Here is a 27,915-nt window from a genome sequence, read left to right as displayed (position 1 = left end):
GAATACATTAGTCACTTTCACCTTATCATTTCTTTCAGTGGTATCTGTTTTATTTTTGTGCAGACTCCAGAAAATCAAGGTGTCCTATTGGATACTGTGAGAAGCTAACTTTATTCACAATCCAATTCTGACTTATATGACATTAAAGCACATACACTTTCCACAGTATTTAAATTTTCCTAGTGTAGGCATGTCTTGTCCCTGTTTTATCTATCATGGAAGAATAGAGCACATGGATTAAGTTTTTGCTATTAAATCCCTTGTAAAAATATGGAAAGTAATACTGATGTTTAAAATAGAGGTAATACTGATGTAATGTTGAAAATTATATTAACTATATTTCTATTATAATTATATTCATTATATTTCTTTTTGTATGAAAAGGAATGCACTATTTACATATGGAGGCTCCTGTCAAGGTGATTCACAGAGATCTCAAGTCAAGAAATGGTAAAGTAGTCATATGTTTTTATCTCACCTATTATAAAATAACATGCACCTTTGTATAGAAATAAGCATCATGCTTTCCATATCTTTTGTAACCTGCTGTTTGACTCATAGCTAATACCATGAAAATCTTTCCATTATTAATAAATTCAAAATCCTCCCCATTATTTCAAGGGGCTGCATAGAATTCCACTATATAAATAGCACAGAATGTGGACATTTGGGTTTACATTTTTTTTCTATGATAAAAAAAAAAATGTTAAGCTTAATAGTTTTCAGCAAAAATTTTCAACACATCCCTAATTATTTATCTAGAATCATTCTCTAGAAGAGGTATTGCTAGATCCAAGCACACAGTGGTAGTGTATTTCTAACTTCTATTTTTAGATGACTCTCTGTACTAAGCAGTTTTGAGTTTCGTTCTTGTTACTCTTGAATTATTTGGTGTAAATTTTTTATGTCACTCATATTACCTGGAGGAGTGCCCAAAAATGATCAGCAGGGCTTGGAAAGTAAAAGCTTTCTTTTTCTTCTTTCTCTTCTTCTCTGCTTCTTAAAGTTTATTTATGATCCTATATTTTATAATTTGTAGAGTGAGCACTTTTAAATGACTTGCAGGATTAGATGTTACCTTCAAGTAGGAGTGGTAATTGAATGCTTCTTCCATTGCGTCACTTGAAAATTAATGGAGAAAGGCAGTGGTGTTATTTAACTAGCCAGCACTGAGAGCTTGAATCAGAGTTTGCTACTTAAAAAAAAAAAAAAAAAAAACTTGATACTGATTCATTTGCATGCTTTAATTATTTATTTGTTTTCTAAGCGATTTGTCGTGTTTTCTACGTGATTCTTCTAAAAACAGTTTATTTTTAGAAAATCTTTAAACCATTGCAGTTAAAATGGGTGAATACTAATAGTGTGATCCTTGGAATGAGTAGTCATGGTCAGCAGAGAAAGAGAACTCAGGAGGTTGACCAGCTGTCCAGGACCGGGATGCCTGTGGGGGTGGAGGCGGGGAAGTTGTTGGCAGCTGCCACTCTTTGGCAGTTCAGGTTGGACCACCGCCCCAACCCTGAAGTTGACTCTGGCTCACTGTTCTTGCCCTTTTCTAGGTTTTGTCACTTATCCTTTAGCTTTCCTTAGACGTAAGTTTCTTAGAGCTAAAAACTTTTAACATACATGGGTTAACAGGAACTCGTTGGGCTTCCCAAGTGGCTCAGTGATTAAAAAAACAAAAATCTGCCTGCCATTACGGGAGACACAAGAGACATGGGTTTGATGTGAATGTCCCCGGGAAGAGGAAATGGCAACCCACTCTAGTATTCTTGCCTGGATAATCCCATCGACTGAGGAGCCTGGTGGGCTACAGTCCATGGGATTGCAAAGAGTCAGATACAACTGAGTCACTGAGCATGCATCCATAACAGGAAGTCATTGGGAAAAAAATCTAGAATCTAGTAGGAGGTATCAGAGTTTATAACTTCATATATTTTCAATTCTTGCTCAGAATTTCAATCTAAATAAGTGTTTGATGTCTCTCCTTTTAATATAGTTTATCAGTATATCTTAAATATCCCATGAGATAATGGTTTAATTATTCAAACTGTCTTTATGAAACTAACAATGGAAAATGCATTTTTTGAAATTATAGTGTGTAGTTACTTGATGGTAAAACACATACACATTGAAACAATATAGATCTAACTTTTAACAATTTTGGGAGGCAAGAGAGAACAGTAGGACTTTCATTTTCTAAGTTATATAGTTTTATGATGTTAGATTTTAAATAAATGCTGATCTTATGAAAAGATAGAAGTATTTTTAAAATAACTGAATATAATACTAACAAATATTTGAAAAATGTACAGCTTATTATATATAGTATTAGATTTAACCTCAGGCTATTTCTGTGTATTGGATCATGAAGAGATTATTTTCCCTACTTGTCAAGGTCATTAGTAACACCTAATAAGTACTGATAATATACCGTGTTCAAGGCATTGTGTGGCTTACCAAGGAAATGCTAGAAACATTCCTTTAGGATTCTGTCCTTGACCTTCTCCCTTCTTACATTTGATTCACCCACTCCCATAAAAGCCCTAATTGACCTTTGCATTGTCAAATAGATCTCAACTTCAAAACTGTGTATCTGCTTATTGAACATACTCACATAGGTATTTTCTATGACCCTAAAATGCACTGTGTCCAAGTTGATCTTTTCATCTTCTCCCTATCCCCTAACAAATTATTCCTGCATTCCCCTTCTCAGTGAGTGACAATACCAGTTGCCTAATCCATAAACAAATTTTTAAAAAGGAGTTACAGTTTGATTGCCGAGTTCCTGTTATAACCATTATGCCACATTGCCTCTATTTTATTTCCTCTTTGAGTCTTCTTCCTCCCCCATAGCCAATTCTCCAAGCCCAGTTGATTCTGCTTCCAGCCTGTTTCTTGACTTGGTCCACTTCTCTCCTGTCCTTGTCATAGACTCAGTGCAGGCATCATCATCTCTCTTGGACTTCACCCTGCCTGCACAGCGATCTCCTTCCTCGCGTTCTGTCCCCCTGGGCACATTTGACCATTTCATTCCTCTGCTTAACATTGTTCACTGGTTTTCCATTTCTCACAAAGGCTCTTCTGGACCTGGCCCATACTTTCCAAAACTGCATACCTCTTCCTCTGCTCCTGACCTTTTTCACAAGCTCACTCTTCTGTTTGGAAAACATGCATTCCTCCCCCACTTCTCCTCTTTCTAGTTAGCTCTGATTTGTTCTTCAGGTCTCAGCATAGCATCATTTCTTCCAAGGAACTTCGACCTCCTTACAGTTTGACTTCTTAGACTACTGTTTGGTCCTATGGCAATCTCCATACCTCTCATCACAGATCTTATCCCACTTTATTATAGGTGTTTGCTTAATTCTGTTTACCACTAGACTGTAAGCTCCACCAGAGCAGAGACAATGCCAGTCTTGCTCACCTTCCTCTGCTAGAACATAGTAAATGGCTTTGCCCACAGCGTATGCTCAACAAATATTTGTTAAATGAATGAATGAATGTATAATGTAAATAGATGAGCATTATCTCCGCCTTCAAGAAAATTACTCTTCAACCAGAGGGAAAAACCATATTTACCATGAAGCAATAATGCTAATGACTTGCTCAGTAGAATGTAGACAGTCTAGTGTCAGAATCCAAGTGAAAATTTGGTTCCCTTGACTGCAACTGATCTATGCCTTTTTTACTAGACAATGCTACACTTAATTTAAAACGGGGTTTTAAAGCCCTTTTAATCAGCACCTCATAGAATTAGTTTTGTATTTTTATTTTAATGTCAGCTCCTTTTTGTAAAATCTTCAGTGTGGTAAATACTTTGATTTCACTGTTCAGAATGCCACATAGAAGATAAAAATAGAAGTTTATGATTTTTTTCGGGATAACTCACACTGGATGATTTTCATAATTTATCTTTTTTTCCCTTTTAGTTGTTATAGCTGCTGATGGGGTGTTGAAGGTAGGACTATTAATTTTTTAATTTTAAGAAATTTGGTTAATTTCAGATGTAGGTTTTATGACTGATGCTTGTTTTATTAGTAAAAAGAAAGTTGATACTCCTTTCTCTTTTCTCAGATCTGCGATTTTGGCGCCTCGCGGTTCCACAACCACACAACACATATGTCCTTGGTTGGAACTTTCCCGTGGATGGCTCCTGAAGTTATCCAGAGTCTCCCTGTGTCTGAAACTTGTGACACATATTCCTATGGTGTGGTGAGTTCATTTCTCATTTCTTGTTGCCAAAGGGCATTAAAAAGCAAACAATGTACCAAAGCAGGGTATAACAGTTTAACATGGTTTTAGAGCAATGATACTGTTCCTGGTAGAGCATCCAGAGCAGTGGCAACAGAGAGAATATTTTCTATTAGAATGTTTACTCTGATCATTTTTGAGTTATTTCATCCTGTGTTGAGAAGAAACCGGTGCCATTTGCAAGGAGCAAATTAGATGGATCCTCAAATAGTATTAGATCTGATGCCCTTCTGCTTTCCTGGGTGGACATATGACTGTAGAATATCTCTGTAAGTCAGTGGGAATGTAGATCCTTTAGAATGGGACTTCACTGTAGTGTGCTGCTCAAAAACCACCCATAGATATGCTAAATGAGTTAATTAACAGGAGATTTTTGAGTGTCAGCCATTAAAGTGATGAGTGAGTTTCTGGAGAATGCAGAAGAAAATGCACTTATTTGGTACATGGCCTTGCCCATGTCTGCTGCAGGTCTCATAGAGTGGCTGTCTGAAACCTGAATCTAAGGTGTCACAGAAAAAGCCTGGCCAAGCAACTTAGTTATAAGAATAGAATACTGTGGGGGTTGGGGGTGGGAGGCTCAAGGAATAAAGACCACAGGAACCAATCAGTGAAGAAGCAGAAGGAGGAGTTGCTAGAGGAAGAGTCTTGAGACGGATCATTCTTAAGGAATAAGTTGTGTCTGAATTAGCAGAGAGGAAGAAGTGGGACAACAGGGGAGTGGAGGGGTAGGAGGGAAGAGTGGGCAGGGCAGCTCTTTGTGGAGGAAAGAATTCATTGGAGCCTTTTTTTGAGGATAAGTTTTTTATCCCTAAAAATGCTGTATATATATATATATTCTTTACAAAAAGCCCAAAATAGCATTTGGAGGGAATTCCCAGGGAGTTCAGTGGTTAAGATTCTGCATTCCCAATGCAAGGGGCACAGCTTCCATCCCTGGTCATGGAACTAAGATACCACATGCCTGTCGCAGCCAGCAAGGCTTAAAAAAAAGAAGAAAAAAAAAAAATAGTATTTGGAACCCCAGTCTTCATCTCTCATCTCTCGATCATACTGCCTCTCTATATTGTTACTTCTTTGAAGGACATTTTCATAGTAATGGGGGAGAAAGCTGTCTAACTTTAGACCAGATCAACATGCTTCTTCCTCCTGACTTTCTGTGTTTTCAACTAAGGTGATAGCTGATGGTACAGGAGGATACCAACATCGTCAAACCCATTCCTCTTTCTTTAGAGTCAATCAGGCTCTAGGTACTTCCTGCTGGCCTCAGTAAGTTCTGGGCTGGTTTCAGTTCACTAGCTTTTTCTGTCATACTACATCTTATGTATACCAAAAATATCAATTTTATTGGCTATTGAAAAAAATCATGTCATAAATGAAAATACATGTTTTTGGTGAAAGGCTGGAATTGTAAAGTTTGGAAGACAGTAGTAGCATCAGGCTAAATATCTAATTTTCCTTAATTCTTTGTGTCTCTAAGAATGAAGGCTATAACTTCTTTAAGAAATTAATATCCTTTTCTTTTAAAATTATTATTATTTTATATTGGGGTATAGTTATAACCTATTTTAGACAGTGATCAAATAGTTCTTATCAAAAGAAGAGGAAAAGCCCAGAAGTTCCTGAAGAAATATATTCTAAAGCTGGTCCTGTATGTCAAAAGTTACTACATTCTGGGCTTCCCTGGTGGATCGTTCAGTGGTTAAAAATCTGCTAGTTAAAGCAGGGGACACAGGTTCAATCCCTGCTCTGGGGGGATTCCACATACAACTAATTCTATGGGGACCTAAGCTCATATATCACAACTACTGAGCCCACACACAGCAACTACTAAAGCCTGAGCACCTAGAGTCCAGGCTCCACAACAAGGGAAGCCTGTGTTCAGCAAAAAAGACCCAGCTCGGCCAAAAATAAATAAATAAATATATTTTTTAAATTACTACATTCTAACCATCCTGCAAATCAACTGCTGGGGAGTATGAAAATGGAGAAATTTGTTGCAATTTAAGACTTTTTGTGAGATTATTTCCTCCTAATGAAGTTATGTTCCTTCATTTTAAAGTAAAAACCTATTTATTGTGTCAGGCACTGTGCTAGACACCAACTTGCTGCTGCTCCTGCTGCTGCTGCTAAGTCGCTTCAGTCGTGTCCGACTCTGTGCGACCCCGTAGACGGCAGCCCATGAGGCTCCCCCGTCCCTGGGATGCTCCAGGCAAGAACACTGGAGTGGGTTGCCATTTCCTTCTCCAATGCATGAAAGTGAAAAGTGAAAGTGAAGTTGCCAACTTAGGGCAATTTAAATTTTACTTTGCCTGCTTCTTGGGCCCAGCATTTCATTTTATCCTGTAGAATCAGGAACCGTCAAACTTTTTCTATAAAGGACCAGATAGTAAGGGTCACTTACATGTCTCTGCTGCATATTCTTTTGTTTTATACAACCATTTAAAACTGTTAAAAGCACTCAGCTATCTGTAGGGACCATAGTTCTCACTCTTTCCCCTTGCCTATGGATGTTATTTAGGTGATTAGAGTTTTTAAGTTACATTGCACATTTATGTGAACTAGAAGACTTTTAAGGCTCATTTTAGCACTCTACAAGTTCTCATGCAGTGCTTTTACTTTTAAAAGTCTCCCCCCACATCTTAGAATTTTCCTCCCTCTGAAATCTTTGACTGGAAAGACACAACTGTGAGTTCTGTATAGAGTGAACTTTGGGGTTCAGTATTATCTCATTTATGAAAGCACACTTCACACTGCCTTTTCCCAAAGCTTTACAATTGCCCAGGACTTTGTTTAAATGTACCCACCTGCTTTTCCTTAGCTGAAATGGAGGTTTGGTTCCAGTGACCAGGAACAAATTCTCTTCCACATAGAAATTACAAAAGATGTGAAGAGATGACTTTGTGGAGCTTAGGGTCTTCGCTGTATCTTTTTATAATCCATTTCACTCATTCCACATTAAATGCCCCCCCCCCACCACCACCACATTAAATGTAGTTTAAATCAAAACTTCTGAACCTGCAAATGTACAGCTTATTTTATTAAAAATCTTTCCTTTCAAGGAACTGCTCACCACTACTCAGTAGATGGGCCTTGAACCCTTCTCCTTATGAATTAGGTTTTCAGTCTACTTATTTACTGATTCTACTTTTGTTTTGAGAGATTAAAAAGTGAAAGTGTTAGTTGCTCATTCATATCCGACTCTTTGCAACCCCATGGACTGCAGCCCGTCAGGCTCCTCTGTCCATGGGATTCTCCAGGCCAGAATACTGGAGTCGGTTGCCATTTCCTTGTCCAGGGGATCTTCCTGATCCAGGGATTAAACCCGGGTCTCTTGCATTGCAGGCTGATTCCTTACTGTCTGAGCTACCAGGGAAGCCTTGCTGCTGCTGCTAAGTCGCTTCAGTCGTGTCCGACTCTGTGTGACCCCATAGACGGCAGCCTACCAGGCTCCCCCGTCCCATCAAATGCTTAACAACTCTTTCTATCAAGTCATCAATCTTACAGCAAACCTTAGAGCCAGTCACTGAACCTTTCCAGGGTTGCTCTATATTCACAGATCTGGTGTTGCTCTTCTGTACTTGTTTGCTTCAGTCACATGCTTTTGAATATCAGTTCTATATTCCTGTTAGAGTCTTCTTTTAACTGGGTGGGGTGGGGGAGGGTAAGTCTTTTCAGTAAATCTGTTAGTTTTTAAATAGCGGCTGCTCTTTTACTCTCTGAAAGAGAGAGGTTTACTCAGAATGCTGGTTATTCTTACCCCGTGGCTGCATCAGCCGAATTCCATTCAGAAAAGTACACATATGCTAATTTAGTTATAAACAACAAATCAGGATTTTATTTAATCATGACTCCTTCCGTTTTTACTCTCGACAACATTAGTGAAAGGAAAAGTACAGAGCATGCTTTACGGATCCTGTTTGTTTAAACAATCACAAATTTTTTTAAAGTCAAGAAAGCATCACATGCCCAAAGTAGTAGTCCGGGAGAGGATAGTTGTTAAGGTAGATAGAGACCATGTTAGTTTTAGAAGTTTATAGTCCATAAACTTTGAAAATGATCTGTCTAAGGAAGCAATGCAGATATTGAGAGTTTTTCATGTCCTTTCAAAACAGGTGAGTAAGCAGGACTTCTTTGTCAATAGGTATATTTGCTTGCATAAGACATCCCATAGTTCATTAGAAGTCTGTTTCATTCATTGAGCCCCCCTACTCACATAGCAGTCACATGCAGATGAATAAGACCATAAAAAAGAGTTGTCGTTTTTGAAACCCACCCATAAAACCCCAGTGTATTTTTGCTTTTTATTTTTCTTTCTCAGACTTGCTGTAAGAATTTAGCCCTTTGTAGTCTTAAAGTCCCTGGCCCTCCGCAGCTTAATTAGCCTTTGTCTCTTCTTAACACATTGTGAGTCTAGCCAGCCTTGTACAGCCTTAAAATAAACATGCTGGTGAAATGCCAGAAATAGATCTCGTGATCCTTGCTTCTATGCTGGTAAACTTCACTAGGCAGGCCATTGTTTGTATTTTATAAGGAAGTAGATTTTTTTCTGTCCTCTTCTTATGACTTCTCTTGAAGGAGTGTTTAGGATATTATCCACACACACAAAAAAAAGAGTTCAGCAAAGCCAGAATCATTGAAGAATAAGCGTTCTGAGAACCCAAGGTCTAACCACTCTTTAAAAACAAAGCTCTCCTAATGGCAACGCAGAAAGGATTACCTGCTCCAAAGCTTCTCAGCCAAAACCAGTTTTGAAAATAGAGCAGCTTCAGAGTGAGCATCACTGCTTCGCTTGTCTGTGAGTCCTGTTCCAGAACCACCCAGCTCAGGTAATGGCTTTCCATTGTTTGTAAAAGAAAAGGCAGGAAAAGTACACAGCTTTGTCCAAGTTTCTTTTCTGTAAGCTGAAAATAGAAATTTTCCTTGCGAGCACAGTTTAAATGTAGGGATGTCTCAATATAACATGAGTTGGAAAATATTTTTAAGGTGAAAGATCACAATAACGTTTGGCCTGCATCCCCATAACTGATATTTTCAGGCATAGTTTAATATATTTTTAGACCTCCAAGTGACTTCCTCAACTAAGTTACTTTTTTTGTGCCAAATGTGATTTTGCTCAGTAGAAAAAGCAGTTGTGCTATCTCACATCACCTACTTTTTGATACATTTCTGAAGCTGGCAAATAAATAATAGGGAATCATGAGATGTGCTGACCCTGGAATTAAACTCAAGATCTCATCTGGGCTTCAGGATCCAGCAGTTCAGGATGCCACTCTTGCCAGTTTCACATCTATCAGGTGGCTATTCCCTGTGGTAGGTCTTTAGAGACACAGGAGGGAATAGAATGAAACTATCTTATTTTTTCCAGGGTTGGAACCCTTAGAGAAATATAACTCTGATCCTATTAGATATTTGGACACTTTCCAGTGGAATATTTTGGGATAAAGAATGGCATAAATCTTTTTCTGGTGTCATTCCCCAGGCTCTTAGTTCTGCATCTTACCCTACAAAAAACCCAAGCAGCTTTTGTGTGTGTGTGTGTGTGTGTGTGTGTGTGTGTGTGTGTATGTGTGGTGTGTATTGTGCAGACAGGTCAGAAGGCCAGACTCTGAAAGGAGGGGCACAAGGCTGCTCATCTAAACATTCTGGTATCCTGGGCATTTGAGGCAGAGTCATTCTTTCCAAAGAATACCAAACCCCTTCATTTCCTTGCTCTTTATACCCCTTCCCCTCCCAACCCCAACACCAGGAAGTAGTGATTGCAGTAAATTGAGGGGCTTCATTTCCTGCTCAGCCCTCTTGCTGCCACCATTTCTCCTCCCCTCCTCCACCACCACCATCCCCGCCCACTGCCCAGTGTCAGGTGACCACATACCTGTTCTGGTTCCCACCTTCCCTGTACTTCCAGCATTTGCTCGAATCAGCCCCTTCTGGGGTGCACCTTACCTTTTCCTAATCACTTCTATGACTAGAATAGAATTATTCAGTAGCTCTTCTAAAAGTACCTTACACACTTGATTAAAAGCCCAAAGAAGCTTTAGGGAATTATTTTTCTCCTGCTTGAGCAGCATCTGCCAATTTCCCTGATTTTCCTGTAATTATCTTAGTATATTAGCCAGAACTCATTTAACATGTTACGGCTCAAGTAAGACTGAGCACTGGCTAAGGAAATAGTGGTTATCGGATTTGCTTGAATAGAGTGTATATTCTCAGTCTGCATTCTTATTTAGAAATGAGTTTTTGTTTTTAGAACAACAGAAATGTCAAGCAGAGGTGCTGCGTGTCTTTGCTTCTGCCTTGGCTCCAAACCTCCCTAAACTAGGGCCTGTTGCACTCTCTGTCTTCCATCTCTATAGTTACCTACTGTTGAGACCTTGACTTTCAGGGTGAGACAGCAAGTTCACATTCTAGCTCTGTCACCTGATAACTGAATGCCTTTGGGCAAGTTTATTTAACTTCCTTAAGCTTTAGTTTCCTCATCTATTCAATATCTATCTGATGGGACTGAGATTAATCATGATAGCATGCCTAAAGGCTTAACAGAGTACCTGGAACATAATCACTCAATAAATGATAGCGGCTGTTATTATTATGCTATTATTGATAAAATTGTAATTGTTTTTGCACTTCACAAAAGTATGGGTAGACTCAAATCTGGATACTCATTTGTATAAATAAAGTGACTGAATGTAAAACTCTCCATTGTGGTGGTTGGTTGCTTGCTAACTTGTGTCTGACTCTTTGACCCCATGGACTGTAGCTGGCCAGGCTTCTGTATCCATGGGTTTTTCCAGGAAAGAATACTGGAATGGGTTGCCATTTTCTGCTGCAGGGGATCTTCCCAACCCAGGGACTGAACCCACTTCTCCTGCATTGACAGGCAGATTCTTTACCATTGACCTCCCTTGGCAGCAAAAATCTCCATGACTCAGAGTTTAAAGAGAATACAAAATCATTAGCTGTTTTCGGCATTTCCCACATCAGTTTGCTTTGTTTCAGCATTCCAGTGCAGATTTATTAATCATGCTAATCTCAAGGATTGCAGAGAGATAACATATACATACATTTGCACACACGTGCACACACATACAGCCTATATGTGTACATAGGTGTTTATTACATTTTAGAATACAATATAATAAATTATATCATAGGTGGGTGAAAATAAGTCCCTTAGACTGACTCATTTTGAGAAAGATTTCTCCAAAACACAAAATCTAAATGTTAGTTTTGCAAGTATCTACCATTTTGGAGTAAGTGGCTTAGCCAGTTTGGGGCTCAGTTTTTTTTTTATTTTATGAGACTGTTATTGAAGCTTTGAAAATATGTTTGAATTCCCAGTTATTTTCATATAGAGATATTTATCAGAGATTGAAGGTGCAAAGAGTTTTGACTAACAAAGTGTAAAATCTAGTTTACGGTGATCCATAGGAATTCTGTTAATTTACAAAATACAGTTAAATCACTTAGGCGCATTGGTTTCATAGAATTTTAAGCCCCCTAGATATTATACTTCCTAAAGTGGATTTTTTTTAAATAAAAGAGAACAGCAGCAACAACAAAATATATGTATATGTATAAAATATATGGAAGAAGCCCTATGCATGAATATATATGTTTTGCCCAAGTTTCTGCAGATGGAGTTGGTTGTGTCTGGTAATTGGATACAGTTAAATGTTAAAGTTTCAGTAATATACCAAAAATATAAAGTACAAGAATAAAAATTCCATTTCCTTTTTGTTCCAGGTTCTCTGGGAGATGCTAACAAGGGAGGTCCCCTTTAAAGGTTTGGAAGGATTACAAGTAGCTTGGCTCGTAGTGGAAAAAAACGAGGTAAGACTACGATCCCCCATTCAGGTACATAGATCAGAAAACAGTATTGGGGTTTTGCAAAAGACTTTTTCATCTTCTTCAAATTGAAAGTAAGTTCACGCTTATGGAAAGATTAGCAGTAGGAGCTAACACAAAGGGTCAAAGTGATGTTATTCCTCATGAATGGACCCTTTACATCTAATTGTTGCAGCTTCACGTCGTGATGCTGTAGATCAAAAATTGTACAAGTACTGTACTAGTTTCTCAGTCTCAATTGTAAAACCTAGGGGTTTGTTCTTAGTGATGAAAGAGGCCGTTGCGTCCAAGGTAGGGGAACAGTTTAACTCCATCTCCTGCGTTTAGGACATCTTTTTTACTGTCCGGGAGTTGATATATCTGTAAGAGACCTTCAGCTACTTCAACTTACCTCTCCCAGCAGGAGTCACTATAGTACAAGAAACTGTCGCTTAGATGAGAATTTCAAAAATAAAAGAAGAAAAAATAGTTTCAAAAAAGGGAAAAATTACAGTTTTGCCACCTACGTTGAACACTACATTGAAGATGAGCTCCTCGCTGGAATTGGCGAGGCAGTGGCGTAACTGCTCCCTTCTTCATGCAGAGCCTTTCCATTTCAAAAGAACTTCAGTGGCGTAAACAGCGTTTGTGCTGTGTCCCCAGCCTCGCTTTTCTTCTTCCCACAAATTGAGGCTTTCAGTTAGTTGGACCTATGAGCCTACATCAGAGAACATGGTACATTCATATCAAAGAGAGCAACTACATTTTGAAAGGTTTAAAATTGTGACTGAAACGCACAGCCATGGAGATTCTCAGCATAAAGATGAAGCATCCAATATCAAGGTATTATGAGAACTTAGATCAAGTGATGGAAGCACGCAGTTGTCTTTGCAACACTGCAGAACAACTTTATTTCACAAAACTTCTTCATTTCCACGTCTTATCTGTGCCCTCCACAAAAGGGAAGGGTGCAGCCTTAGGATAAAATAATTTGCCAAAAGGCAAATATGTAGTAATATTCCCTTTTTAATGCCTTAAAAGAATTAGATTGATCTGCTCTCCATGGTGAGTGCAGGAACAAACTAGATCAATCAAAAAGCTGCTATTGACTGAGAGAAGCCAAGTTTTCATATTTAGATCACATAATCCACAGTTACCTTATTAATTTGTCCTCCTGAGCCATTGAGATTGGATGAAATGTTCATGATAGCTGAAGTTGATGGGAGAGAGCTGCCAATTTAAAGAAAAATGAAAAGGTGTAATATTTAAGAATGTGTCTTACTCATTGTTTCACAGAGGCTGTTCTGTTTTAATTAAATGTGGTAGTTCTTCCTGGTGTGCTATTCAATCAGACCTCACACACAGTATAACTGATTATTTTCATGGTATGAGAACCCACTTCTTTCTGTTCGGTTTCTTTTGCCAGTGAGATGATTAGACATTTAGTTCTGGGTTGACAAATAGAGTAAAGAAGGTTATTGACCTTCTGTTGACTTTGGAGCAGAATATTCAATGTCATTTTTTTTCTCTGTATCATTTCAAAATAAAGTAGGAGGAAATTTTATTTTAAAGCTGACTGAACTCTCCAAATATGTATAAGACAGAGTAATTAATATTCTAAAATAATATTTCATTTAAAGGAGGGCAGAATAGCTGTGAATCTAAAGCCCTTTGAAAATACTGGAGTATCCATCAAGGATTTTTAAAGCTGACGAAAAAAATGAATTTAGAAGCTGCCTTTGAGTAGTTGACTTGAGGCTTGAGAATCCCTCATAAATAGCTTTCAGGACCTCCTCAATGGGTGCATGAGGAGGCCATCTCCCTATTTGTCTCTAGGGAATCCCCTAGAGTGTACTGTTTTATCCATGGGGTGATCTGATGATCAGCCAATAACAGATGGAGACTATTCAAATGCCTCCCCTATTGTATTTATTAAATATAATAGTCAGTTGAAAGAAACCCACATGGTAAAATATATTTTCTCAACTTCTAGTGAACCAAATGCAGATTGGGTGCTACAGGGGTATTTATCCATTCTCATTCTGCACATTTCATTTATCAGAAATATGGAAATTAAGTTCAAATGTAGTTTCCATTATCATCATTCAAGAAGATGTCTTCATTTCACCTCATAAATAGTGGCCCTTATTATCAAAACAAATTCTGTTGAGATAGCAATTAAAATAATTCCCAAGGATTTATTTTATAATAAAATTGAGACTTTGACTTAAATATAATTTCTAAAAATCCCTTCAATTTCTAATTATTTTATTTATTTTTGCTCTGGAATACCTTGGGTTATTGAGTTGAAAAGAGAAAGCTGTAATTGTTTTTCAAAGGCCTCATTTAAATAAAGAATGACACGTTTAAACTTTTAGGGAGATATTTTAAATGTGAGCTAGTCATCCTAGACTCATTGGAAGTTGCAAAAATATTACAAAGAATTCTGTGTACCCTTCACTCTGCTTCTCCCACTTGTGAGACATATATATATATATATATATAATATCAGAATATATAATATCAGTATATATAATATCAGAACCAGAAACTTGACACTGATACATTACTCTTAACTAGACTCTAGAGCTTATTTGTTTTCACCATTTAGGATTGCTTTTTGCATCTATAGGAAGATCAATACTTTCTAAAAATTATATCTGAAGGCCTTTGATTCCAAACCCCTAATAATGAAATACGGTCTTCAAACAATAACTTTTTCTATTATTAAATTCTATTGAAGCTATAATCCACAAAATGCTGTTAAACTTTACAAAGTAAACAATGAACCATTATAGAAGACATGAAGTTAAGAGAGTATTACTAATTTTTAAATCTTACAGGTATGTCTGTATGCCATTGGACTTTCCCATAAAACTCAATTAGTAGTCATTCAGAATGTCCTAGCAATATAACTCCATCTTTTCAAGTACATAAATGTGTTTTATTCTAAGTAGCAAAACAGCTATTCTATATTAACATGGAAATCCTCAAAAACTTAATCCATTTTTCTTGACTACACTTTAGAAAAAGGTAATAAACTTGACTTAAAAAATAATTATTGTATCTTATGTAGAAAATAGTGCAAAAAAGAAGAATATAATCTTTAAGAAAAATGTCATGCCTAATTTAGTGATTGGGAATTATTTTCATTTTCAGTTTGAAACTTTTATTTTTAAATATTTAAGTTTTGAGTAGTGTTGCAAACCTAGTGTTAATATCTGGTTGTTTCAGGATGTTTTAACAGAATACCCACAGTTATGTAATCACACTTAAATATTTTAGATTCTCTTTTAAAGTACTTTTTAGTTCACCAAAATAATCCCTTACATAGTGTCTGAGTCTCGATCTAACTGATATTTGAACATGTCAGATAATTTAAAATAATTATGTCTCCTTTTATAATGTCTCACATGTGGCATCTAAAAAGTTTGTCAGTGTGAGAAGATCAACACCTATATTCAGCCAGTTCACATTTCATTTCTTGGAAAATGTGCTGAAGTTACGTTGAAAATGTTACCTGTTAGGAAAACTTGTTTTTCATTACACATGATGTGTGTTCAGTCACATAATTGCAGTCACTGTCTGTTTATATTAGTTGCTACCCCAACGATCTTACTTTTTTTTTTGGTAAACTCTTGATTCTCTTTACTTTTATGAAAAGGTTTCCAGTTCTCATTACAGTAGAATAATAGTGCCTTTTACTACATCTTACTCTAGTCTACGAAGGCACAAAACCAGAGGTTTAAAAATGCTTAGTGTAGTCCCTAACTTGCAGAGTTCCTTTTTTTTTTAGCTTTGCTTTAAAGTTTTATTTATTTTGGTTTTCTGATTTTAATTCCAGATTGTCTGTTTTCTTGCCAAGACAACTATTTTTCTAGTTTTATATGTAGCCTCCTCCAAATCTGATGAAATTGTTTTAAGTTTTTTATCTGCAAAACTTCTTGGCAAACAACATTGCAGAAAAAATCTTCCTACTACAGAGGTTCTCAGCTCTGTCACACCCGTGAGCGCATGCTCAGTCACTCAGTCGTGTTCAACTCTTTGTGAGCCCATGACTGTAGCCCACCAGGCTCCTTCATCCATAGGATTCTCCAAGCAAGAATACTAGAGTGAATTGCCATTTCCTCCTCCAGCAGTTCTTCCTGACCCAGGGATCGAACCCCAGTCTCATGTCTCCTGCATTGGCAGGCAGATTCTTTACCACTGAGTGATCTGAGAAGTCCCCTTCATACTCAGTACTCTGTTTATAACAATTATTTAATGCTCCCTCTTTATCCCTGAAAGGAAATTCAGTGGTACTACAGCCTACTACACACATTGTATTTTAAGTCAACATAATACTCTAAATGTAATAAAAGGAAGAAATAAATATGTATTGCAGTGTATAAATGCTCAGGCATGATGACAGTGGAGGTGATAATGGAACACTTTTAGATGCTTGCACCTACAAATAAATAGAATCCAACAGCTACAAATGCAGAATAAAGATGGGTTATTGTGAGTATTAATGATGCCAGTACCATGAGCAGCACTATATCGTAGTCAAGATTTTCCCAATATTATGGTAAGGTTATGAATAATGCAAAAATCAATCTACCCTTGATTTATTTCATTTAGTAGTTGCATTCAAAGAAAGTTCAGAGTATTTTTTAAATATTCAAAAAATACTCTACTTAGAAATCAAAGTTAGAGTCTAAGCTCAGAAAAGTATAAAGCTCATCGTTTTCTTGTCTTACATGAATGCACATGGGGCATTTGAAGTTTGGTGGAATGCAGGAGAATTTTTAATCAGGCTTTATGATATATTGAAAGATGGTCAGCATTCTTGACCTGCTCTAGGTACAACCCTCCAGACTTTAAAATAAAAATGTCTCTGTAGATTTGTAAACTGCCTCTGGGAGAATTACATGTTCTATGAGAACCACTGCTCTAGAATGTTAGAAAAAGACTAGTCTTCACATTATATTCTTTGTTCTATCAAGTCCTTATATTTTATGAGTTTGGCCAAAACTAAGCCATGATGAATCATCCATTCAGAGTGTCTCATTTGCCACTGAGAAAATACTTCTATAAAATTATCTCTGTGCTCACGTTTTTAGAAGTTGTATACCTATTGCCAAAGCTGAACTGGTTTCCTAGTTACCTGGCCTATTTGCAATTTTCATAGTCACCTATAAAAATACAGTGATAGGTTCATGCTTTAGGTTTATCTAAGTTAGCATATTGAAAAGCAGAGACATTACTTTGCCAACAAAGGTCCGTCTAGTCAAGGCTATGGTTTTTCCAGCGGTCATGTATGGATGCGAGAGTTGGACTGTGAAGAAAGCTGAGCGCTGAAGAATTGATGCTTTTGAACTGTGCTGTTGGAGAAGACTTGAGAGTCCCTTGGACTGCAAGGAGATCCAACCAGTCCATTCTGAAGGAGATCAGCCCTGGGTGTTCTTTGGAAGGAATAATGCTAAAGCTGAAACTCCAGTACTTTGGCCACCTCATGCGAAGAGCTGACTCATTGGAAAAGACTCTGATGCTGGGAGGGATTGGGGGCAGGAGGAAAAGGGGACGACAGAGGATGAGATGGCTGGATGGCATCACTGACTCGATGGACATGAGTTTGAGTGAACTCCAAGAGATGATGATGGACAGGGAGGCCTGGCGTGCTGCGATTCATGGAGTTGCAAAGAGTCAGACACAACTGAGCAACTGAACTGAACTGAAGTTCCAACTTGCCCCTCTCTTACTGTAGTTTCTTTTGACCAGATTCTATATTTTGTTGCATTTGTTGTTCTGAACCTGATTTCTTCATCCACTGTGATTCCTCTTTGGAGGAAAAGGTAAAGTGTCATTAGAGATTAGATACTATGAATCTAAACATAAATTCTCTCCAGTCACATATTAATCAAAGGATGTTTTAAATTTCATGTCTTGTTTATGCTACTAAATTAATTCTTTCATATCTTCCAATTAGTATTTCCTTCATTTAATGAGCAAATGCCTGTATTTTGTTTTGTTTTGGCTTATTTTTTCTTTCTCTCTTATAGAGATTAACCATTCCAAGCAGTTGCCCCAGGAGTTTTGCTGAACTGTTACATCAGTGTTGGGAAGCTGATGCCAAGGTATATATATATTTGTTGTTATTGTTGTTCTGAAATCTCACTTGTTTGTCTAGCTTTGAGCTTTTAAAACGTGGGATAATCAAATTCATTACAGAGCAAAATGGGGTTGCTGCTCCTTTGAGCCCCAGATTGACTGTGAAGGCTGTCTGCTGACATTTGCTTGGCATGAAACCTAAAATCTCATTACTGGCTCTTTCTTACAGCACTCCAGCATTCTTGAGTCAGTAAAAAAGAATTTTGTTCCTTGTTTTTAATCTTCAGTAATAAGTCTTGCACCTTCACATTATATAAATACTAGCACACCATGCTTATTATAAGCCAGGCACTGTTCTGAACACTTTATCAAGTGCTTTATTTCTCAGAATATCTCTGTGAACTGGGTATTGTTATTGTCCTCATTTTACACATGAAGAACCAAGGCACGGTTAAGTAGTGAGGTCAAGGCCACACAGCCTGTAAGTGCTGGAGCTGGAGGCTGCGCCCAAGCTGACTGACGCGAGTCCCTGCACTTAACCCCCCACACCACATTGCCTCTCTACTAGAAGTCCAATGCACCATCCATTGCGCTGCAGAGCCCGACCACCACACTGCCTTTCTAACCAAAGACCAGGCAAAAGTAGCGCTTCTAGAGAAGCTCGATACATGCTCCCTCTGGAGTTTCAGTGATTTTTTTTAAGCTATCACAATAGAGTTGGAGAAATTCCAAAATTGAGGCTTTCATGTGGTTATCACATTCAAGCACAAATGGCCCATTTCCCTTCCCCGAAAAGACTGGTTTAAAAGACTGTCACATACATATGGAAGTGTTTATAGATAAAATGATAGGCGAGTCTTGGATTTGCTTCAAAATACAGTGAAGGGAAATGAATGATGGTATAGATTAAATAGGATGGGCCGTGATGATTTTTGGAGTGATAAGTATATGGAGGGTGTTCTCTCTACTTTGGTGTATGTTTGGAATTTGCTGTAATAAAAAATTTAAAAATTAAAAAAAGATCCTCACAGATGAAGTATTAGAATAAGAGAGAGAGACTCGAGAAAAGAACTAAAATTTTAAAGTTCAAATTTCTGCAGTCCTTCATGGAAATAAGTGTATCACAAACTGACCTTTTAAAGATAGATCTAGAAAGAAAAAAAAAAAAGACTTGAGAATGGAATTTCTTCCTTAATTTAAACCCAGTCCCTATATGACTTTCAAGAAGAATGAATAATGTACACAGCCATTCCCTTCATCTCCTCAGAGGAGGTTTCAGGACCCCCGTAGAATCCATGGATGCTCAAGTCCCTTATATATCAGGGGTGATTCAGTCGCGACCCTTCCCTTCACCCCAACTGTGGTTACACTTCCTCACATTCAACAACCAACTTGAACTCTGGCTGATCGAATCCATGGATACGGAAAGCTGTGGTTTGTCTAGGTGAAATAACTCAGGAACACTTGGTGAGTATGGGAATCGTGTTAGTATCACACAATTCAGGGTGACCCATAAGTAAAGCCCCTGTTCCATTCCACAAGTGAGAACAACTGAACTCCGAGCACATCAGTGGGGCGAGCAGCGCAGCAACGGACACAGAACCAAGACACCCCTTCTCCCCAGCACCCAGCTTTGTGCATTTCACCTTTGCCCTGATAAACCAGCAGGCTCAATCAGCTTTCACTCCTGTTCATCAAACGACCTTCACCCTTTTTAGAGTCCTGTATTTACTTAGTATTTTTTTTTAAAGAATTAAAAAAATTTTAAACTGTTTAGTACTTTTGTTTAGGATTACTATTGTTTTATGAATTTTTTTGACAAAGTTGATAGGTTTTGAATGGTCTGTCTTGCCCTCTGTGGGCCCTACTTTAGTGTGTGATTTTGCAGAATGTGGGGTTTTTTAAGCATGAAGAGAAATGCCTGCACTTTGCAACTAATCTGGTGGAAATTATAATTGGCTATTTGCAAGATTTCTGTAGAATATTTATTTTATATGATTAAAATACAATCTTTTCATATGCTACCACTTATATATCCATTGTGGCATATTTAGTCATTTTGGTAGTATTTTTCTCTCTGATGTGAAAGTGGAAGTCGCTCAGTTGTACCTGACTCTTTGCAACCCCGTGGACTATACTATACAGTCCATGGAATTCTCCAGGCCAGAATATTGGAGTGGGTAGCCTTTTCCTTCTCCAGGGGATCTTCCCAACCCAGGGATTAAACACAGGTCTCCTGCATCGCAGGTGGATTCTTTACCAGCTGAGCCACCAGGAAAGTCCAAGAATACTGGAATAGGTAGCTTATCTCTTCTCCAGGGGATCTTCCTGACCCAGGAATCGATCTGGGGTCTCCTGCATTGCAGGTGGATTCTTTAGCAACTGAGCTATCAGGAAAGCCCTTTCTCTCTGATACTCAAATAGAAATTTCACTTGAAATTATTAGTGCTAAATTAGATGAATGCAACTAGATCACTGTAACTGTAATTATATTTCAGTACACAAAGCAGGTTTTTAATTTCTTAATCTGTGACTCTGTACTATATTAATTAAAATTCTAAGAATATACATTTATGGTATATTAATTAAATGATAGTGTAAACACCTACACAATAAGGACATTAGGTCCAGAGTTGATGCCATGAAGCTGGCATATCTTTTTAACAGGTAGTAAGCTGACGCTTCGGAGAAGGCAATGGCACCCCACTCCAGTACTCTTGATTGGAAAATCCCGTGGACGGAGGAGCCTGGTGGGCTGCCGTCGATGGGGTCGCTAAGAGTCAGACACGACTGAGCGACTTCACTTTCACTTTTCACTTTCATGCATTGGAGAAGGAAATGGCAACCCACTCCAGTGTTCTTGCCTGGAGAATCCCAGGGATCGGGGAGCCTGGTGGGCTGCCGTCTATGGGGTTGCACAGAGTCAGACACGACTGAAGCGACTTAGCAGCAGCAGCAAGCTGACACTTCTTTAATATCAGAGGAGTCTTGTCTTCTAGCACTGTGAAGTATAAATAAAGTTTAGATCAGTTTTTTTTTGTTTCCTAAATTCATGGCATTTTATTCTAATACAACTAATATATGCCCTCTGTATTTGATTTGATTATGCCTCCAGCTCACATTTCTAAGTCATTGCTCTCTCCTCTAGACATACCTTACACACCTTCTTTATTCCTGAAACATGTTCTTTTCCTTCTTTTCTTTCCCCTCCTGATTACTTCATCATCAGGCCTTCCCCAGTTATTGTTTCCCCTGCCCATGCTAAGTACTCCTTTTCCTGAAACACAGTCTGGGCTACTGCCTCATTTGTGCTGTTGCATTTTAAAAAACATCTTGTCTTCCTAAATGGATTGCAGGCTCCACGAGGAAATAGAGTTACTTTTTCTTTGTTTCCCTATAGCATCTCCTGTAAATTTAGCAAGTAGATGTACAATTTGTTGTTGACTAAAGCAGCCAGACCAAGGTTTATTTCCTGAGAGGCCATGTTTTAGTTTTCTGGCTAGAAGGAAGGAAGGATTAGTCGTTCAATCGTGTCTGACTCTTTGCGACCCCATGAACCGGGGCTTGCCAGGCTCTTCCGTCCATGAAATTCTCCAGGCAAGAATACTGGAGTGGGTTGCAATTTCCTTTTCCAGGAGATCTTCCCAACCCAGAGATTGAACTCAGGTCTCCTGCACTTCAGGCAGACTCTACCATCTGAGCCACCAGGAGAGCTCTTCTCTGGCTAGAAGTATATAGCAATTCAAACAGAAGTTGGTGCCAGTCCTATGCACATAGATACAGCAGTAGTTGGTTAAAATATATTTTAATTATTTTAATTTTCAGTCCTTAGATTCTAGAGTATTAAGACAGATTAAAATGTTCAGCTCACCTGTAGAAATATGTTCTTTTGCAACGAGGAAGTAGACATGTGTACAAGAAAAAAAACTGCTCCTGTATTAGATAAATGTTGGGTCATTCCAATGGCTTTGATCAGATGTTCAAAAAAAACCTTTTTTTTTTTTAAGAAAAGAAGGAAGTAAAGGTGGGTATTAGTTCAAGTTCTAAAATGACATTTCTAAAAAAGGACAAAGCAATAGTTAAAGCTCCAAGTTTGATAGGAAGTAATATCGTACTCTCATGTGATAAAATATTTTGAAGGATTTAAGAGAATAGACCCTGGTTCTGTAACTTGCTACCTGTGTGATACTGGGAAATTCATATTTTTCTGAGACTGATCTTCCTTACCTATAATATGAAGATAACAAATAATGTATACAGATGCTTAATAAATGGTTCTGGTTGTGCCTTTTTAAGTAGGCAGAGCCTACATAATACATAAAAGGAAGCTAAGCCCCTTTGGAGGAAGATCCTAGACCACATGTTGTATTCTGTGATCAAAATACTCATGAAATATTAACATATGATTCTACATTGCTGCTATGTTCTGAATGTTCACTTTGATAATTTCCATCTGGGAGCATATTCTAAATATGAAATAAAGATTTTTCCAGGGTTACTTGCCATCCAATTACAAAAAATGTTTTACCTTGTCTCAAGAATGATTAAGTGTAGGGAAAAATATTATTCTTTGAAAATTTGTCAGCTCCTCCTGCTTCTTTTCCATGAAAAATGAATATCCTATATGTATTATATAATTAGCTCCTGTACAAACAAAACATTTTTCCTGTTGCTACCTGACACATGGATGGAGAAATTAAAATGGAAACACATTCAAAGAAGACAAATGTAATTTTTTCAAATTTCCAACTTAAGGCACTTTTTGCTTATTACAAGGCTTAATGTACCATCAGTGACATTTAGCTACCTACGCCCTTTTTTTAAACACACACACACACACCCCCCCTTGAAAGAGGACAATAACGGCAGAACTCAGAATAAATATTCCAGTTTTATATTCCTAAGAAAAAATTACCTTGCTTAATGTAGGAAACACTCAAGTCCTGAGAGCAAGCCACCTCAACGTTCTTTCTTCTTGTTTTTGTGCTCCTAAATTAAAATGCATGTTTTAATTGCTGCAACTGTAATTTGTTCAGAAATGGTATAATTATGAGGCGTGATGAAGAGAGAATGTGCATCATCCTTTTATTATCTTTCCCCGCTTTTGCTTTAACCTTTTGTCTCCACCTTGGCTAGAGTCTAAAGAGATAGACTAAGGTAGTTTTTGCTAGCTAAAGAAATACACCTAACCACTGCTTTTTCAATTTCTGGTAAACAGTACCTGAGAGTTTCCCAGCACCAAAGCTAGTTATATTGTGGAATAACCATTGAGAACAGTAAAGTTATGATGGCTTTAAAATTGGGGAGTTTTTTCTCTGAGCAACTGGTTTAGGAAATTGTATAAGCTCTGCTAGATTGATAAGTAATTTTCCTCGAACAGTTTATTATAAAATTTTTCAAACATACGGAAAAGTTGAAAGAATTTTGCAGTGAGCACTGGTATCCCCATCACCCGGTGTGCATGCGTGCATGCTAAGTCGTTTCATTCGTGTCCGACTCTGCGACGGTATGGACTGTAGCCCGCCAGGCTCCTCTGTCCATGGGATTCTCCAGGCAAGAATACTGGAGTGGGGTCCCATGCCCTCCTCCAGGGGATCTTCCTGACCCAGGGATCAAACCCATGTTTCTATGTCTCCTGCATTGGCAGACATGTTCTTTACCGCCAGCGCCACCTAGGAAGACCCCTATCACCCAGACCCTCCCATTAACTTTTACTATGCTTGCTTTATCACATAGATGATTTTCTAAAAGACTTAACTGTTTCCTTTCAGGAGTCTTTAAACATACCCCAAAGAGAACTAATTAGTACTTTCCTTACCCGGAAAAATACTGTAATCATTCCAACCTTAGACAACACAATAGAAAAATGACATCTGAGCCTATTATGAATAATTGATTGAAAATAAGTATGGTTCCTATGCAGTCTGACAGTTGTGAAAGAACAAAATCAGGATATTACATCGTATCTTATTTTGTTATGGTGATTTGACCTTATTACTACGCTTGTGGATTTTCTCTTAAAGATCTACTTTCTTAAGTCCCAACAAGTGATTATTTTTTTCTTCTTCAGAAACGGCCTTCTTTCAAGCAAATCATTTCAATCCTGGAGTCCATGTCACTCGATTCGAAGCTTTCTGACCAGTGTAATTCATTCCTGCACAACAAAGCAGAATGGAGGTAGGTGCCTCCCACCCTGGTTTACATCATCTGGCTTCAAGGGATTGTGGGTGACTAGCTTCGGACAGGAAGATTACCTGGGAACTTCATGACAGTCCCAATCTCTTAGAAATTGGGGCTTTTTTGTGTGTTTTTTTTTTTTGTTAAAAAATTTTGGAGATTGAATAAGCTCTCCCTCTCATATGTAAGCAAACAGTGTTCCTCTAAGCGTGTTGCTTTATCATATATCTAAGTATTTAGGAAGAATATTGAAGCAGTATCTTCTGAGACAAAAGGCAGTTAGCAGACATTCCTTCTGTATACACTCCCTGTTAGGAAACTTTGGCCTCTGTGCAGTGAGAAATAAAAATACTGTCTGCTTGGAAATAGGCAGAGTACTTTTTCTATTGATGGGAGAGGTAGGGAGACTGTAAAAACACTTTTAAAATAAAACTTTCAATGTTATAAATCCTATTACATTTTGTCAAATGTAAACAAACTTAGTAATGGGAGAACTGTATTGTGTGAGGGGAAGAACTAAGCCAGAGATGAGACATTTGAGCCAGGTCACATGATGTACAAATATAAATAGCATGTTTGGGCTCTGACATTATTTCTCCCTGACTCAGCAGAGAATTCAGTAACTCACCCCTGCTCTTGATAGCTATGGGTAGTAACATGACGCCTCACGCCACCTGCCGGTAGCAAATGAATACTACAGGCACTTTAAAATGACCGAGTTATTTAGTCCTGTGATCGCACATTTCTTTTGGCTTTCTGTTTGGTGTTTTACAATAACCTTCTTTATTTTTTATTTTTGAAGAATCTCTAGGACCGGTGAGTTAAAATGAATTTTTACTTAGTAGTACAAAAGTAATACTGTTTGCTAGAGTCTAGGTATGACGGACTTTGTTCTGGGCTCAAAAAATTAACAAAACATGTTAGTAATATTTGTTTCCTACAGTAAGAGATCAGCACACATCTAATCAGATCACTTCCCTTAAATCAGTATAAGGAGCTCCCATAACTCTAGGACAAAGGCCAAAAAACAAGATTCACGACACCCTCTGTGCTCTTGCTTTATCTTGAGTATCATTCTACCCTTTAATTTTTGGCTTTGGTCCTTCAACACATGTCTATTTCTCCCTCATACGGGATCCTTTCAAATGCCGTTTCTTCTGTATAAAATTTATCCCATTTCGGCAGCATACCAGCCCTGATGCCCAAACCCAAGTTGGCTCTGACTCATATTGCTTCAGATAGTAGATGAAAACAGCTCTCCTTCAAGCAAGTGTGTCCTGACCCCACACCCACTGAGGTTCCACTTTATGTGCCCTGAGAGCATCTCCTTCATACCCTCTATTGAAATTAATAAGTAGTTCTGCAGTCTGTTGTTTAATAATGGCGTGTCTTGCTGGCTAACACGTAAGGGTCAGCTCATCTCTTCTGTTCATCTCTGTAACTGCAGTATCTAGAACATGTCTTGAACACTGCGGTTGCTCAACAAATACCTGGAGAAGGAAATACCATAGTTCAGTTCAGTTCAGTTGCTCAGTCGTGTCCGACTCTTTGCGACCCATGAATCGCAGCACGCCAGGCCTCCCTGTCCATCCCCAACTCCCGGAGTTCACTCAAACATTGTAGTAATAATATTAAAAGACATTGCCATATTACACAAGAGGATAGAAACATGTAAGTTGATTTGTTTGCTTTGATAGATGTACTTCTTACATTCATTCATTCAGATATTCATTAAACCTTTGCTGGGAAAAGATGTTCTTTAGGTATGGGCTCTGGTGATGAACAGAAGAGTTACAGTGCACTTGGAATTTAATATTAGATTACGAAATACAAATATACAAATAACTGTTTCATTACTATTTTGATAAATATTATGACAGGACAGTGCTGGATGTCTGAGACTATAAAACCATGAAATCTAATCTGGTCTGAGGGTTTAATAAAGGGATTCCCTGAGGAACTGCTGTTTGATCTGTTAGCCAAAGGATTAGTAGGATTTTAATACTACTATTAATATCCATGAGCTAGGGAGCCTTTAAAGTATGTCAACACAACCAGAAAATAGGGGAGAAGTTGGTAAGTTTTCTGTATTAAAATGCAAAACCTCCATAAGACCAAAAGCAATACCCACCATCAATAAATTTCCTAGACAAATGCCATACTGTTACAGCTTTTTTTCCTAGTTGATATATCAGTTGTTCTAAAAGTTTCTAGTCTCAGGACTCTATTACACTCTGAAAAAATCATTGAGGACTCCAAAGGGCTTTTTTTTGAATGAGTTACATCTGTCAGTATTTACCACATTCAAAATCAAAACTGAGAAAAAAGTTTAAATAGGTACTTATTGATTCATTTGAAAAGCAATAATTAATCCTGCTTCTGCATTCAGCTTCTGGTGCTGCCCCATGTCAGGAAGCATGTGGAAAAGTCAAAACACTTGTGAGAATGAGAGTGGAAGGGTAAATCATGCATTAATGTTATTCTGAAAACGAGTCTAACTTTTGAAAAGCTCTCATAAGTCCCCAGATTACACTTGGAAAACTACCACTTCTGTCTTTAAAATAACATTTCAATTAAAATATCACACTAAAGGACCTGAAATGGCATTTCGCAAAAAAAGAAGTCAAAGGGTCGATAAACATGTGAAAAGTATTCAACCTCATGTAGCAGCCAAATAAAAGGGAACACAATTTTTTCATCAGATTGGCAAAAATTCATATCAGGGAAATACCTGGTGTTGTAAACTTCCTCACTCTTTGCTGGGGAAGAAATACCTTTCTGGAAGAGTTTGACTGCATAGATCAGACACCTCTCCTAAGAAAATAAGTGAGAATGTGTGGACATGGGTTTATCACAGCCTTTAGAACTGTAAAACTGGAAGTGAGCTTCGAGTGAAACAAGATTGATTTGGTTTTTTGTGTGTGTGGTTTTTATGACTTAAAAAATTATGATAGCTCCATACACAAAACAGTGTTGAGTTTTATATACAGATCTGATAAATGATTTTAAAATCAATGCTATAGTCCAGTATGTTCAGAATGATTTCATTTATTCTAAAATTAAAAAATATATTTCCATGTACATATATGTGCACATGGAAAAAAGTAGAAAAAGTTCAATATTATCTTTTTTTCTACAATAACCCTGGATTAGTTGAATAAGAAATGTTTTTTAATGCTTCAAGCTAAAAAGATGAGAGAAATAAAATTGGTAATACATTAATGTATTTTAATAAAAGGCAAACAGTTGCCCAGAGGGCTTCCTCATTGACTCTCTTTCAGGAACTCGTTAATCCTGAGAGCTGGAGAAAGGATATATATCTTTACCAGAAACACAAAACTACACTTTAAGAGGCAGCAGAGCTGTTTTCATTGAATTTGGCAATTGATTAAAACCGTGGGGAATAATAATACTAATGAGTAACAATAATGAACACGGCTATTGTTATTACATTCTTAACCCAATGCTTGTACTTCATTTGGATTATCTTTTTAAATCCACACAGCAACCCTAATTTACATCACAGGTGCAAGAACCAAGACATGGACAGGTGGGGCAACCCACCTGAGGTCACGC

General features: G+C 37.8%; 1 protein-coding gene across 5 annotated transcripts in view; it reads left to right on the top strand.

Annotated features, from left to right (window-relative positions):
• MAP3K20 (mitogen-activated protein kinase kinase kinase 20) overlaps positions 1–27,915 on the top strand; it is a 166,716-nt gene that overhangs the window by 85,901 nt on the left and 52,900 nt on the right. For all 5 annotated transcript variants that reach the window (XM_006063028.4, XM_044933693.2, XM_044933707.2 and 2 more), the window contains exons 5-10: positions 385–450; positions 3,927–3,955; positions 4,072–4,209; positions 11,992–12,078; positions 18,114–18,188; positions 24,233–24,339. In XM_006063028.4, the coding sequence (XP_006063090.3) occupies positions 385–450; positions 3,927–3,955; positions 4,072–4,209; positions 11,992–12,078; positions 18,114–18,188; positions 24,233–24,339 (502 nt within the window). The remainder of the gene's footprint in view (positions 1–384; positions 451–3,926; positions 3,956–4,071; positions 4,210–11,991; positions 12,079–18,113; positions 18,189–24,232; positions 24,340–27,915) is intronic.

The sequence above is a fragment of the Bubalus bubalis genome, chromosome 2 (assembly GCF_019923935.1).
Source record: "Bubalus bubalis isolate 160015118507 breed Murrah chromosome 2, NDDB_SH_1, whole genome shotgun sequence".
In the NCBI taxonomy this organism is placed as follows: domain Eukaryota; kingdom Metazoa; phylum Chordata; class Mammalia; order Artiodactyla; family Bovidae; genus Bubalus; species Bubalus bubalis.
This window is presented reverse-complemented; position numbering and strand designations above follow the sequence as displayed.